Raw genomic sequence first — 13,266 nt, 5'->3', positions numbered from 1 at the left:
CGCCTCCGCCGGCAAGAGCGGGGCGGGGATGGGGCGAGAAGGGAGCTCGCGCCCTTCGGTCAGTAGCTGAGGGGCCCGCGCCTGCGGGCCGTCTTACTTCGTTGCAGAAAGACCCCGGCAGTTCCTGATCGAGGCGCTGGAAAGGGTGAAGGCTGGCAGACGCGCCGAGGGGGAGTACCCGTACCTCATGGACGAGAGCAACCTGACCGCCATGTTCAGCTTGCTGGATGTTGTAGGCCAAGGCCACATCACGCCCGCGCAGTACCGAGAAGGTGCGTCTCACCTGAACAGCACAGCCTGCTCAAGTGGTTGGTGGCACGGAATTACTGAACAAGGTTCAGAGCTACTCACACGTGTACTTTAAAAGTACCTGCACGTGTGCCAATACACAACCTGGAACGTGGACAGTTAAAGACGTTACATACTTTGGTTACATTTTTATCTATTTTTAAATCTAGGCTGCTTCGTTAATCTTTCCAAGACTTGTACGTAAAATTCTCTTTCCTTAACTTTAGCTCTTAGAACTTTGGGACTGAGCACTGAAGATCTGCAGGGTGGAGGTGATGTCAATATCACCCTGGAGGTCTTCAAGGAAGAAGTGTAAGTTTAATTGAAGGGGTTTTTTGGGGGGGTGAGGGGATAGGCACAGGAGATATTTTACTGCAATTCATTTTTTTATTTACAAAACTGTATAAATTAAAGGACTTGCTGGTTTACACTCAACAACCCTTTACTTTACTCTGCAAGATTTAAAAAGATCGGTTACTGCCCAATCTTGCTTGGCTTGTTGTAACCTGAACCAAATGCAGCATCTCCCGCCCAGATCTCAGGTCCAGGCTCCCATCAGAGCAGAGCTCTCAGGTTACCTACCCCTCAGGTCAGACAGGCGGTCAAGCAGGTAGCTCCGGGGTTCCAATACTGAAGTGTGAAATAGTGTTGTCGTCTTCACTAGAGGTAGTGCCTCAGCTGTACATGAAACAAACTAACTCAGAATTACAATAATTTCTCAAGATCAAGGTAAGGTTCAACGGGCAATTTTTGGTAACTGTTGTAATCGCTATAAGGTAATTAGAACTAATTATCCTCATTATCAACTAACTAGAATTCTTTTTTTTCTGTCTTAGGAAGAAGAAGATGCTGGCCAGCTGGGCTGAGTATTAATTTGTGTATAGTAGTCTGCTATATATATTAAAAATAGGCATCTTGCTTGTTAAAAACAGAAGTAGAGATGTCTTTTACACAACTAAAATAGCGTTTGGCATTTCCTCCTTCAAATCGTAGCTTACAGTAAGGGGTTGTTACTTGTTGACTCATTACCACCGAATAAAATTAACTTTGAGTTGAGCTGTTCTTAAGTTGCTTTTGTTGTTTGGGCTTGTGTTGTGGGTTTTTTTAAAGGAAAGACAAACTTCAGCAAGGAATGACAACTGTCCACAGTTGAAGAAAGGCAGCACTTCTACATAAAATGCTAGTTTCAAACTTGTAACACAGTATTAATAAATTTTTAAGGAGAAACTTTAAAAAAAAAATTAGGAGACAGTCTGGTACCCTAAAGGGAAAAAAAAAACCTGAGTTAGTATGAATAAAGAAGATAAAGTGACATATTCCTTCTGTGTTCTGTTTATACACATTTTAATACGGAACATCCCTCACCTGGGTTTTATAGATGTAAAACATCCATGTTTAAGTGAAGGTGGGCCAGTGCCTAAGGAAGAGTTGTCCACATTGTACACAGGTGTAATTACAAGTGTTTACACAACATGGACTAAGGCAGACATTCTCACTAGAGGTGAAGACACTGTTAGCTTCTGAATGCACAGGCAAGGTGGCTGTGGAAAATGGAATCTGCACAGTTCAAAACAAACATGGTAGCATTTTGAAATTTTTTTTTAACTATATAATAAGGCATAAGATTAGATTAAACTGACTGTTTGGTATACAGCATTGAAAAAAATAACACACATATTTTACAGCGTATTTGCTTCACTTTGGTTCCAAGTAACTAATCTAGACCAAGTTATTAACCATTTCTGAAGAAGTCTTTATTTTCCTGTATTTGGCCAACTAGCTCTCAAATTGAGAAGAATCTCAACATCCTTTTGAGCTAATTTATAAACTCCAAGTTCATTGAGTGCTGCTGTTGCAGATGGCTGGTTTGGCTGCAACGTCATTTCATTTTCGGAAGCTGACTGTAGTACATCCTTCAGAAGCAAGGCAGAACCGACATTCAGGTTCAGGATGATGCAGGCTTCTTTTATGCTAGAGGGAAAAGTTACATGGATTAATGTGAGAAGCACCCATGAGATACTTAATTTTGTGCACACAGTGATTAACAAAAAAACCCTCCACGGACTTCTGAAAAGGATGAGAAGTATTGAACTGGGAAGCAGTGCGTGGATGAAGGCAAATATACTTGTTCTTACTGTCTAAGCCTTTTCCATTAGGTATGTGTATTAGGTATGTGCATCATTCCATTAGGTATGTGCATCAGTATTTTGCTTCCCAGTGCTCAGCATGGCTTTTGGTTCTGAAGTTTTTCACCCGCACAGAATTTACCACTTAATCTGTCTAGCTTTCCCCAACTACATTTTCGCTTAAGATAAGCTTCTTGCTCAGTATATGTTACGAGCACAGTTTAACAGACAGTTGCTAGAATCCGAGCATGGTGCCTAATTAATACGATAAGGGAGCAAACAGATACCCTCTCTTTGTCATGTTTTTTTCTAGTCTAAACGTGACAGATAGCCACTGTGCATGTTCCTTTGTCCTCTTATGCTGGGAATAATATGTATGTATCAATTACCTTTATGAAGGTGACATGCTCAAAAAAACTCTTAAGCCTGAAGATGCTATGTGAATATTCCAATTCAAAAATGCCAATATATAATCTTTGTCTTCAGGTGTTCATGACTGAATGCCATGCTCCACGCTGATTTAAAAACATTACGATTTCTGCCCCCATTAGCCGAGGAGTTCAGCGCTGGACTCTTTGGAAGACTGTGGGCTGTTTAAACAAGACTAACCATAAAGAAGGTAGTTTCTTCTCACTGATGAAAGCAACTAGACTGCTGCAAGGCAATTCTGAGTAGTCTTCTAACAATAAAGTTTATTGGTTTTTAACTATATCTTTACTATTTTCTTTGGCCCTGGTTTTGGAAGTCTGTGCTACTTATATTCCTTCCGTAAGTTAATGTATCTAGACATCCCGACTGCACACAATCTGTTGCTGAGCGCATGCCACAGTCCGTTGTCTGTGTACATGCTGCAGAATTAAAATGTTCTTAGCTGTTCCAAAACTAAATGTGAAAAAGTCCTGAGGATACATAACACACAAGCATTGATCCGGATGCTCACTTCTGAAACACCAACAGATCAGAAGTTTGCCTACTTACTGCTTGAAGTAGTTTTCTGGCCTCTTGCAGTAGTGTGAAAATAAAGGGAACAGATTTCTACTCATGTCGAACTGGAGCTGTGCTGCTCCTCCTTCATTGAAATGATTTGCCATAATTATCTGCAATCACAAAGCGGTGTATCTGCTGTGTAAGCCAGTCACTGACACCAACACTGTATCACATAGGCCGCGTTTTGCTGATACCTACCTCCTGATATATGTATATATCCACTTTCTCTGCAAGCATTTGCCAGAAAATTTTGAACAGTGAGTGACAGAGCTGCTGTTCCAGTTGTAGCAAGCGGTCTCGCAGGGTCAGCAACATTGGGCAAGCTGTGCTTGATAAAGACATTACTGCTTGCTCTGCTTGAGATGGTAAAGATAACCACCTGAAAGAAATTATCACACTGAAGTCAGTATAAGGAAATTATTCCTATTACAACTGAATTTAAAATTATCCTCTAAAAAAAAATTTACCCATTTACAATGGTTCAGAGAAGAGTTCTCTTGTCCTATTTCAAATCCACAAGCAATCAGAGTCTAATGCTCTGTTTAAATTTCATTTAATATTAAACTCACGCTTTAGGTATAAATCTCTGAATATGCCATTCAAAGAAACCCCATCTAATCTAGAAAATCGTTGTGTTGTTGTATTCCTTTTATAAAGTACTTCAGAAATTCTACTCCGGAGCAAACGTTCCAGGAGCCCTACGAGTCTGTGAAGACGGACAGTCATTACAGGCCATTTTGTATTAACTCCTTAACATTCCTATGAAGAAAATAATTCTTGTCCGAAGTAGAGCCATCCAGAATTCTTCCTAGGGTTTTAAAGATAATGTCCCCACTAAGAAAACATAAGCATTAAAATAGTCTTGAAGTAAACATTGAGACAATTTTCCAAAACTTACTACCCTGCGCCGTTCCTATTCAGGAAAATAATTTTTCCTGTTAGCTATTCCTGCCTTCATTTACCTCTGTATTTTTAACAGGAAATAAAACTGTAACATGGGAAGAGAGTAAACAGACAGAATCACCTCTCTTTTTTGTACAGCTTTGCAGCATCTTTGACTTCTCTGAAGACGTGATCCACTTGACGAGTCAGCATGTCGTGCTTCAGACGTTCCAGGAGGTTAATCATTTCATCAAAGACGGAACTCTCCATAGAAGCCAGCTGCCCCAGCTGCAGCTGACTGACAGCATCACTTTCTGCACGGACCTCCAGTTCAGCCTGCTGCAGCTGCAAGAAGAACTAGAGAAACAAAACCAGGTATGAATACTACAAAACATAATCCTACCATTTGAACTTCTCATTGGTACTCTACTAGGCACGGTTCTAGAAAACACTCTCCTGACACATTTATAAACTTACAACTTTGAAATCACTTTGTATTTCCCTGTGGCCCTGATTTAGCAAAAAACCCAAACCATGGTGGATTAATCCTAGTGATGGAACTGATACAGGATTCAAATACAACAGCAGATAGGTAATGGAAATAGATCTAGAGAAATACCAAATGATATTCCAAGACTGACAGCAGAATGCTTAAAAAAACCTGATTTTAACATTTTTAATGTTTTAGAAGTAAACTAGAATCTTTTGTTTTAGAAATAATCATTCATTAAATCATAAATTTGCTGGGCTGACAACAGCAAGAAAATGGATGGAGTTTAGTGTGCCCTAGTGATAACAACTTGTTGGTTCTGCTTTCAAGCAGATCAAGACACTTAGCTAGATGTGGCTATACAACATGAAGGCTGCCGTCCTATCAAGTCAAGATTATCCTCAGCTAGAGCCACAGTTTCCTGTGAAGACAAAAATAATTTGGAAGCTGCCCATCTCATACACAATACCTGTTCTTATACGCTTGACAAGGAACAGGTTTTTTGACCTTTTGTACTAATAACAATAGAAAAGCTGAAATGTTACAGAACAACCATGCTGCCACCAGGCTATTCTATAGCAGAGTCATTCCCAGTTGTCAGCCAGTGGCCTTTCTGATGCAGATACCCATCCGGAACCCATTCAAGCTAACCTGGCATGGGAGTGAGTAGCTCAGGCATTGTGCATAGGCTACTGCACACAGGCTACTTCAACGGCAGTGACAATACTGGCTCAGAGATCTCCAAAATCAGCTCGCTATTTTTTAGAACACAAAGCAAGTAAAGGAGACTAGTTTTTTGTCTGTTTGGATTATTCTCTTCCCATTACTGTACTTCCACAGAAAGTTTATAATTAATGCAGCTTAGATCTCAAACAATAACCTGTCCTTATTAATACTTCTTTTATTAAATCTGAATTTACATCTCATTCTATTTTTTCGGTCATTAATTCTTCTGAATACACTTACATAAACAGTGCTGAAAATAAAAAGTTATGAAACAAACATTCAAAGTCCATTTAAAATTTTTAAAGAAAAATAATTACTTACTACATTGTCAGCCCAGTCTGCCAACACTGTTGCTATGTAGTTAACAGCATTAAGGATTGCACAGTAGCGGAAGCCTAAGGAAGCTCTAGTCTCTTCCTTCATGACTTGAGTCAATCGTATCCTGAAATCATCAACTAACTCCTTCTGTAGGCCCAGGAACTGTAGTTTCCTGGAAGCTGTTGGAAGATTCTTATACCTGTCTGGAAAGACATTAATAAAACGGTTTTAAGTTTTCCAACACTGAATAAAAGTTCTTCAAAAAGAAACATTACAGTCCTCTTACCACACAACCTTACACCTGTGAGATCATCATGTAGTATTTAAAACAGCTGACCTATTTTTTTTATTTCAGGGAAACTACTCACTGCAAAAGCCAAACATGTAAAGAAACGACATTCTTCCCCCTCCTGATTCCACCAGCATTTTGTATTCTAATAGTAGAAGCAATATGTGATTATACCACACCATACAGTGCGGCCCCTAAAGTGAACTCACACAGAGTAAGACAAAGCCACTGAATATGCAATTAAGTGTCTCCTGAAAACTAACTTACTCTTCTGTTCCAAGAAAACTGATGTTACTTAATAGCTTCTAAATTGTCACGGATTCAAAAGGAATAGTAGGATTTCTTTACTACGCATTGGAACAAATCACATTCTCTCAAGTACGAACGAGTTCTAATATGCTAAATATCAAATGCATTTATTAAATTACTACTTTGTAAGTATGTCACTAAAGCAAGATTATTCATGCTTGAGTTAGTGTCCATAATACAAAAAGAACAAGAAAGCTTTTATTAAATTGCAAACGTCATCTTTGCAACGTTATTCGGTGACTACTGCTGACAATTGATATTTAGTAAAGAAATCTGTTAGCTGAAGTTTTTTTACCATTGATTACAAACAAGAGCAATGCCCACAGATTAATAATTACCTGTTATAACTAACAAGAGAGTCATAAAAGTTTCAGCGCAGTCTGGAACTTTCATTTCATCTACGTCAGTGATGTCTTTGTATTGCGATATCCACGCAGCCTCTGATGAAAGCATGGAGTCCATTTTCTGAAGAGCAACTGAGATGCACAAAACTTGTAAATTAAGTTTTTAATAAAATAAAAAAATTTCTAGCAAAAATCCCTCTAAAATATATAAACAGAAAAACCTTATCTCTAGTAAGTTAAATTTTGCATTTTCAGGTTATAAAAAATGACTGGCTTCACACAAAACCAGCTTCAACGTATCTTCATTTGCAATGCTGTAAACAGCTATGTCAGAGCTGACTGGGGGCTTTGGGTTGTTTTTTAGTAGTGGACTTGCTGCTTTCCAGTGTATTTCCTCTTCATTTCTCAAAAATTAATACCCTTCCCCTATTTCAATTTAAAGTCCATCCTTGTTTGTACACACATAAATACAACATCTGTCTAAAAATAAGCCTACTGGATTCCATACAGCTTAGGGGCAAGAGCTGTATAAACTCCAGAAGCACTGTTAGTGTTTAACCAATTTTTAGTCAAAATAATCAGGATTATAAAAATACCTATGTCTTGTGCAGTAGCCCTGTCCAAGTGACTTAGCCTGTTTAAGAAGGCTATTTGTGTAAGTACACGCATACTTTCTGATTGCGCAACAGAAATGCCATTAAAATCCATTGGAAGTCTTACATTTTTTTTCCACTGTTAGCCACCTTTGGAAGCAGGATTCTTCTGACAGAATATGCATGCAACTGGGAAAGCTGCTGAGATAACCATGAACACTGTATAACTCTCTCTCAAATAGAAGTACCTCATCCACAAGGTGACAAAAGAGTGTATCATCATACAACAGGCATGGAATATCAGCAGCCAGCTTCTCCAAAATCAGCATTACTAGACCACGAGAGAATTCAAGCTTTTGGAAGAAAAAAGTGAACAAAATGTCAGAGATAGGAAGCATTACCATGTGCAAACATGTACGCAACAAACTGCTATTAGACTAAGTCTCACCACGTACTTAGTGAAATCAGTGGAAATGGGCTTGCACAAGCATCTGTCAGAAGTTTGCTTACATATTCATATATATAAGCCCACGGAAGTGCTTACCCCAGCATTCACTGAAGATCCTGCCTTGTCCAGTACTGGCTGGATTTTGTCATCAAGGAACTTGGCGTGATTTCCAATCCACATAAGTACTTGAGTCAAATACCACTCAGGCTTATTTAAAAAAGAGAAGAAAGCATTAAATGCATCCAAACAACATTTATTCAAGTGGTACTAATATTTTGAGACAAAATATATTACTAAAAATACATCTTTTCCCCTACCTTCTCTTCATCTCAGACCACACAAGTCTTTCACTGTGTTTTCCTTAGCTTTGATTTTCATAAAAGCAGTATCAGAGAAGGATTTCTGGATTTGAATTGACTAAAATACACTAATTGTTCTGTTGCTTCTCAAGCAAAACTTCCGATTTTTATCCCCCTCTGCTTTCTCACTCAGCTGGTCATCTTTTCTGCTTCACCTAATCCTCCTATTCTTCTGCATGGTCTTCACTTCTTGGTACAAGAGGAAGGATGCACTCCTGACAAAACTCTTCCCAGTAGCACTGTTCTTCCTGTCATTGTACTCAATCTCAACCCACACTGGAGGGGAGGAATCTATCACCTTCTCATTTCACACTTAAATGCCTTTAAGCAATTTTTTGTTTTGTTTTTGGGTTTTTTGTTTTTTTGTTGTTGTTTTTTTTTTTGTGGTTTTTTTTTTTGTTTGTTTGTTTTTTTTTTTACACTCCCTCTCCAATTCTGAGTCCGCCCTCTGAAATACTTGTAATCCCTTCCAGGTTTATGTCTTTCAAATATTTTACATGGGTATTTTCTTTATTCCATTATCCTAGTTATTGGAAAAAAAAAAACCAAACAAACTCAAAACAAAAACCCCAGTCCTAATTTGAGCAAGGTCCTGTTGGAATATCTTTCTCATCTAACACTAGATTACCTGTAAACTTACCAAGTTTTTTAGAAAAAATAGTTGTTCACCTTGTTGTTCACAAATTTCACCACTTGTACATAATTTTCCCATTTATTGAATCATTTCATTCATCTCTAAAAAACTCTTCCCTACTAACATACATAACATTACTTTAGAAAGTAATGTAGTAGCAACTAACAAGGATGCAAATATATTCACATCTACCTAAGTACACAAGTACACAGACTTGTGCAACTAAACTGTTAGAAAACAGCTCCAGATGTATTACAGCAGCATTATCGCACTGAAACCTGTTCCAAAGATAATTCTCAGATCAAAATCCTCAGTCTTTGAAGATAATTCACACGAGAAGTGAGTCAGTTTCCAACTGGTAAACCAGACATCTCTTGCTATATGTCAATTAAAAAATTAAACCCAGAAAACCATTTATCTAACAGTGCCTTTAGACTAATCACATTTTATATACTAACAGCATGATCCAACATTTTCAGTTACATGAAGGCAGCAAACACAATGCCAAAAATCAAAGTCACAGCTTTGTACAGCCTTTGGGCTAGTAATAAGAATGAGTGCAAAACCATTTGCAAGGAGACACAGGAAATTAGTCACAACTTCTGAAATGGCAAGATTCAGCCTAACATTGCAGTAACGCTTTCTGAAGTATCCGGACAAGGGAGAAATACCGCCTGGCCCAGAGAAAGTGCTTGTGCCTCTGCAAGGTCTCCTAGTGCTATCTTGATGTCTGTCCACACTTAGGTTGGCACAAGAACTGCAGTTTTGAAGAACCTTAATTTCAGAAAGTGTAAAGCTACACAATTTAAATACAGCCATCTGTTGAAGGAAAAAAAAATATTAGAAACAAAAATCAAACCGCTTTGCCCCATACCTTGTTTAAAACATTAGTTTGTTTATTTCCAGTGAAATGATACTTAAATCTTTTCTGAAGAGGATTCAACATGATCTGTATCGGAAGGATAATGGGCGGCGATGAGGGTAAAGAGTACTTCTCTGGCAATTGTTTAGGTTTGGTTAAGAGTTCATCTCTAAGTTTGACAGTCAAGGATGAATTTAAGTGTTGAATTCGCTCAACATCATAATTTCAACCGAATGGGTTTATAAAAAATAAACTTTTATTTTAGTTCTGCCTCACTGGCTGAAGGCAGTATTATGCAATCGATACAATTCCTCAAATATGAGGGATACTCCAAATATTTCACTTTATATAGTATTTAATACAACTCACACTGCTAAGGATTATTTATTCAATAACAATACAAGTTATTAATGTCAGTTTGATTTAGGAAACTCATATAATTTAAAAAAAAGAACACAGAAACCCACTATTATCAGTACCAAACGCAAGGGCTGTCCAAGACACAGGCTTATTCACACCTGTTAAAGGAGGATAAAAGTCTCGTAAGATCAATAAATGCAATAAATGATTACCATTTTCACATCACTGATTTAAGTGACCCAGTCTGCCAGACCCAAACCATTACCTACTCAGGATTGGGTAGAATGGCCTTAGATCTTCCGACTCCATAATTTTAAAAAGGCAGTCTCGACCACTCTAGGAAAAAATTGCTTGGTTGAGTTTCAGCTGTGCTTTACTTAATTCACAAAAAAAAAGGAACAAGAGGAGCAGCAGTGCCTTCTGATTAACCTCAAAGGCAGACTACTACCACTGCCAGTGGAAATCCTTCTGCAGTCTCCCCTTTTTGCAAAGTCTCCTTCTGAGATGTGAATTTTTAGTTTTCCTTCTCTTTGTTCTGGGATGTGAAACATTAAAGTGAATCAGGCTGATTTTAAATAAGATTACGAAAGGAAAAGCATTAAGTGTGTAAAAGAAAATAAACATCACCATTTTTTTTATCAACATGGGTAATCTTACCGAAGCAGGTAAGGTCCCATCCTCACGAAACCTGAGCTGTCAGCTACCATGAGATCACTAGCTTGAACGACTTGGAGTTACAACGTGCTACTGCCAAAGGACAACTTTGGCACCTGACATCTTCCAAACAAACAAAAAAAAATACATTGCAATGCTAAGACAAAGTAACAGAAACTCAAATTGTCTCCTCTTCAGGGAGAACATTTTAAACAATTCTATCTGAGAACATGGATCTCTGACATGTATTATTCTTACTAAAACACACCACAGCTGTTGAAAAGGATACGAGGTTTGCAATTTCAGAAGCTGACAAAACAACATCTCCAAATTGTTATATACATCAGGAGCACTGGCTGGTGCAGCAAGACCAAACGCCTGAGACTGCGGTGGCCCTACAAATGGCCAGCGGAGCTGGGCAAGTACCTCTTCAAAGTCACTGCAAGGCAAAACAAGCACTTTACCATGAACTTAAAGTACAATGCAAAGACGAGGGAGCGACACTACATCCCTTACCTTGACAATTTGTCCTTCAGAATTTTATGCCAGAATTTAACAGTGGATCTCACGAAAGCAAGAAGATGAGAACAAGATGACTCCTGAAGTTTAATATCCAGTTCTGCCATGAATGCTAGAGTACTGGCCGCCTCTGGAACATTGTTGGTCATCAGATATTGCTGAATGCTATCACTATAAAATACAGGAAAATTCAAGGCCAAAAATTCATGAAAGATAACAGAAAAGAATAATTTGTATATTGAAAAATTAAGATAAAACTTTCTTCAATCTAAAACATTTTAAAAATAGGACAAACTAGGTTAGCAGGCTCAGAACACATATGCAGTATTCAGAATCTTCACCTTAACTCTTCTATTCGTGAAATCCATTTAAGATAGGCCAAGTGTCGTTCAATCTCTTCTATCTGACTTATGAGTACATCAAGATCCTCCATCCATGGCTGAGCTTTCAGTAAGTGACTATTGATTGAATCAGATAGAAGAGTTTCTTCTTCTAGAAGGCGACTCAGAGACTTTTTCGAATCTTCTGCATTCTTTAAGGCATTCTGAATTCTTTTAGGGACTTCTGATGAAACTGTAAGTACCTACGTTCACAGAGAAGTATTAAGTCTGATATAAAAATAATGCACTAAGTAGAGTAGCATCATCTGAGACATTAATACATTGCTTTAATTTACTTAAATATACTTAATCAGTCATACAGCATATTCAAAAGATTTAAAAAAAAAGGAAATACACTTACCTGTTCTTCTAACTGCTTCTTATTTTCAGACAGCTTATCAATTAGGTCATCCAGCTTCCTCAGAGAATCATAGTCAGTTCCAACTTCTCTTTCCACAAATTCAGAAACATAGTATGGGATATCACAATGATCTAGATCTCTAGTGACTTCTTTCTTTCTAACAGCAATGGTTGCCATGTTTTCCTTCTCTGCAATACTGATTACACAACTTTTAATTAGTCACCACTAAGATAGCATAAGCAACTATTGATCTACTCAGGACACAAAACTTCACATAAAGCTTAGCAGTTCAATTTAAATTGAAACTTAGTAAGACATTCAATAAGCATACTGCTTCAAGTGAGAAAATTTGCTGGCATCAGTCTTAACTGAGATGTGATAACACTGGCTTACACAGGTGATTGATCATACATCAATTACTTAAGAGAAATATACCTGTTAATTTCTTCCTTCGTTCCTCAACAGTGTGAATTTGATCAGAAACAGGTCAATATATACATAGTCTCTACATATATGATATAAAAAACTTGATGGAAAATACTGGAAAAATATTTTTTGTAAAACACAAAGGAAGAGAACAACATTCCACCCCACCTTTTCATACAGTTTAGGATCCACTCCGGTCTTGCAATTATTCGTGAGGTGTGAAAGTATCACTGTAAGAGAATCCACATCATAAAACAGTAGAGGCACTTGCTGATCCACAGATTTGGCAGCAACCAGAGGAAACCAGACCTGAAACTGAGAGGGTGATCACATACAGTGAAACAAAAAAGGCAACAATGACACGCGTTCAGCTAGCTCAATTCTCAACTTTTTGATACCACTTTCAAAAACTGTATTCTAAAATTGAATTTAATTGCACTTTATTGGATACAAGCTTTAGTTAAGTGGAAAACCCTATTAAACAGGCAACAGGAGAGTGTGAGAAAATGATGCAACTGAAAAGCCAAAATCGGAGCAGCAATAGAGAGCACCAGGAAGAACAAGGTGGAAGACCAAGTGTGTTGCTGCAGCAGAAGTTAATGAAGAACAGTAGTAAGAAGCACCGTGCTGTTTGCAGCAATGAAAACAATACCGCAGAAGATACTAACCAAGCTGAGCTCTTTCCTTACTAGAGGAAAGCATCAGGATACAGGAGAGAGGAACAGGTCACTGGGGAGTATCCTCTAACCACCTCCATGCTCAGGCACGCAGCTCTGCACCCACCTTCGCCAGAAGGCCAGGCCGTTTCAAGCAGCGTTAGAAGGCTCCGGGCGAGGCTCCCTGCCGCCCCACGGCCCAGGACAGGCGACCAAGCAAGCCCTTTTCCCCGCCAGCCGTCAATGTACCGGTGC

The 13,266-nt window shown here is 38.4% G+C and overlaps 2 protein-coding genes across 2 annotated transcripts; one reads left to right on the top strand and one right to left on the bottom strand.

Moving 5' to 3' along the window:
- Nucleotides 1-107: 107 nt before the first annotated feature.
- LOC104488698 (EF-hand calcium-binding domain-containing protein 10-like) lies at nt 108-1,161 on the top strand (the record flags this gene model as incomplete). The annotated part of the gene is made up of 3 exons (XM_010135991.1): nt 108-272; nt 516-600; nt 1,125-1,161. Coding segments are annotated over 3 exons (287 nt in total), but the record flags the coding sequence as incomplete, so codon positions are not given.
- Nucleotides 1,162-2,020: 859 nt separating this feature from the next.
- RINT1 (RAD50 interactor 1) lies at nt 2,021-12,106 on the bottom strand. The gene is made up of 13 exons (XM_010135990.1): nt 11,930-12,106; nt 11,530-11,771; nt 11,186-11,359; nt 10,959-11,108; nt 9,668-9,824; nt 7,897-8,007; nt 7,480-7,705; nt 6,754-6,891; nt 5,821-6,020; nt 4,426-4,640; nt 3,600-3,780; nt 3,393-3,511; nt 2,021-2,259 (listed from the first exon to the last, which is right to left on the bottom strand). Exons 1-13 carry the CDS (start codon nt 12,104-12,106, stop codon nt 2,043-2,045), a joined length of 2,307 nt encoding a protein of 768 aa, XP_010134292.1. The 3' UTR covers nt 2,021-2,042.
- Between the last annotated feature and the right edge of the window lie 1,160 nt (nt 12,107-13,266).

This window comes from Buceros rhinoceros, unplaced genomic scaffold (genome assembly GCF_000710305.1).
Source record: "Buceros rhinoceros silvestris isolate BGI_N320 unplaced genomic scaffold, ASM71030v1 scaffold18435, whole genome shotgun sequence".
NCBI lineage: Eukaryota > Metazoa > Chordata > Aves > Bucerotiformes > Bucerotidae > Buceros > Buceros rhinoceros.
Note: the sequence above shows the minus strand (reverse complement) of the source record. Positions and strands in the feature narration are given on the sequence as shown.

Excerpts from the sequence above, each read along its gene's own strand:
- RINT1 (XM_010135990.1), bottom strand. The coding sequence starts at position 12,106 with ATGGCAACCATTGCTGTTAGAAAGAAAGAAGTCACTAGAGATCTAGAT. Across the intron at positions 11,109-11,185 it reads CTGAAGGACAAATTGTCAAG|TGACTTTGAAGAGGTACTTG; the intron begins GTAAGGGATGTA and ends TTTGCCTTGCAG. Across the intron at positions 3,512-3,599 it reads ATATATACATATATCAGGAG|ATAATTATGGCAAATCATTT; the intron begins GTAGGTATCAGC and ends TTGTGATTGCAG.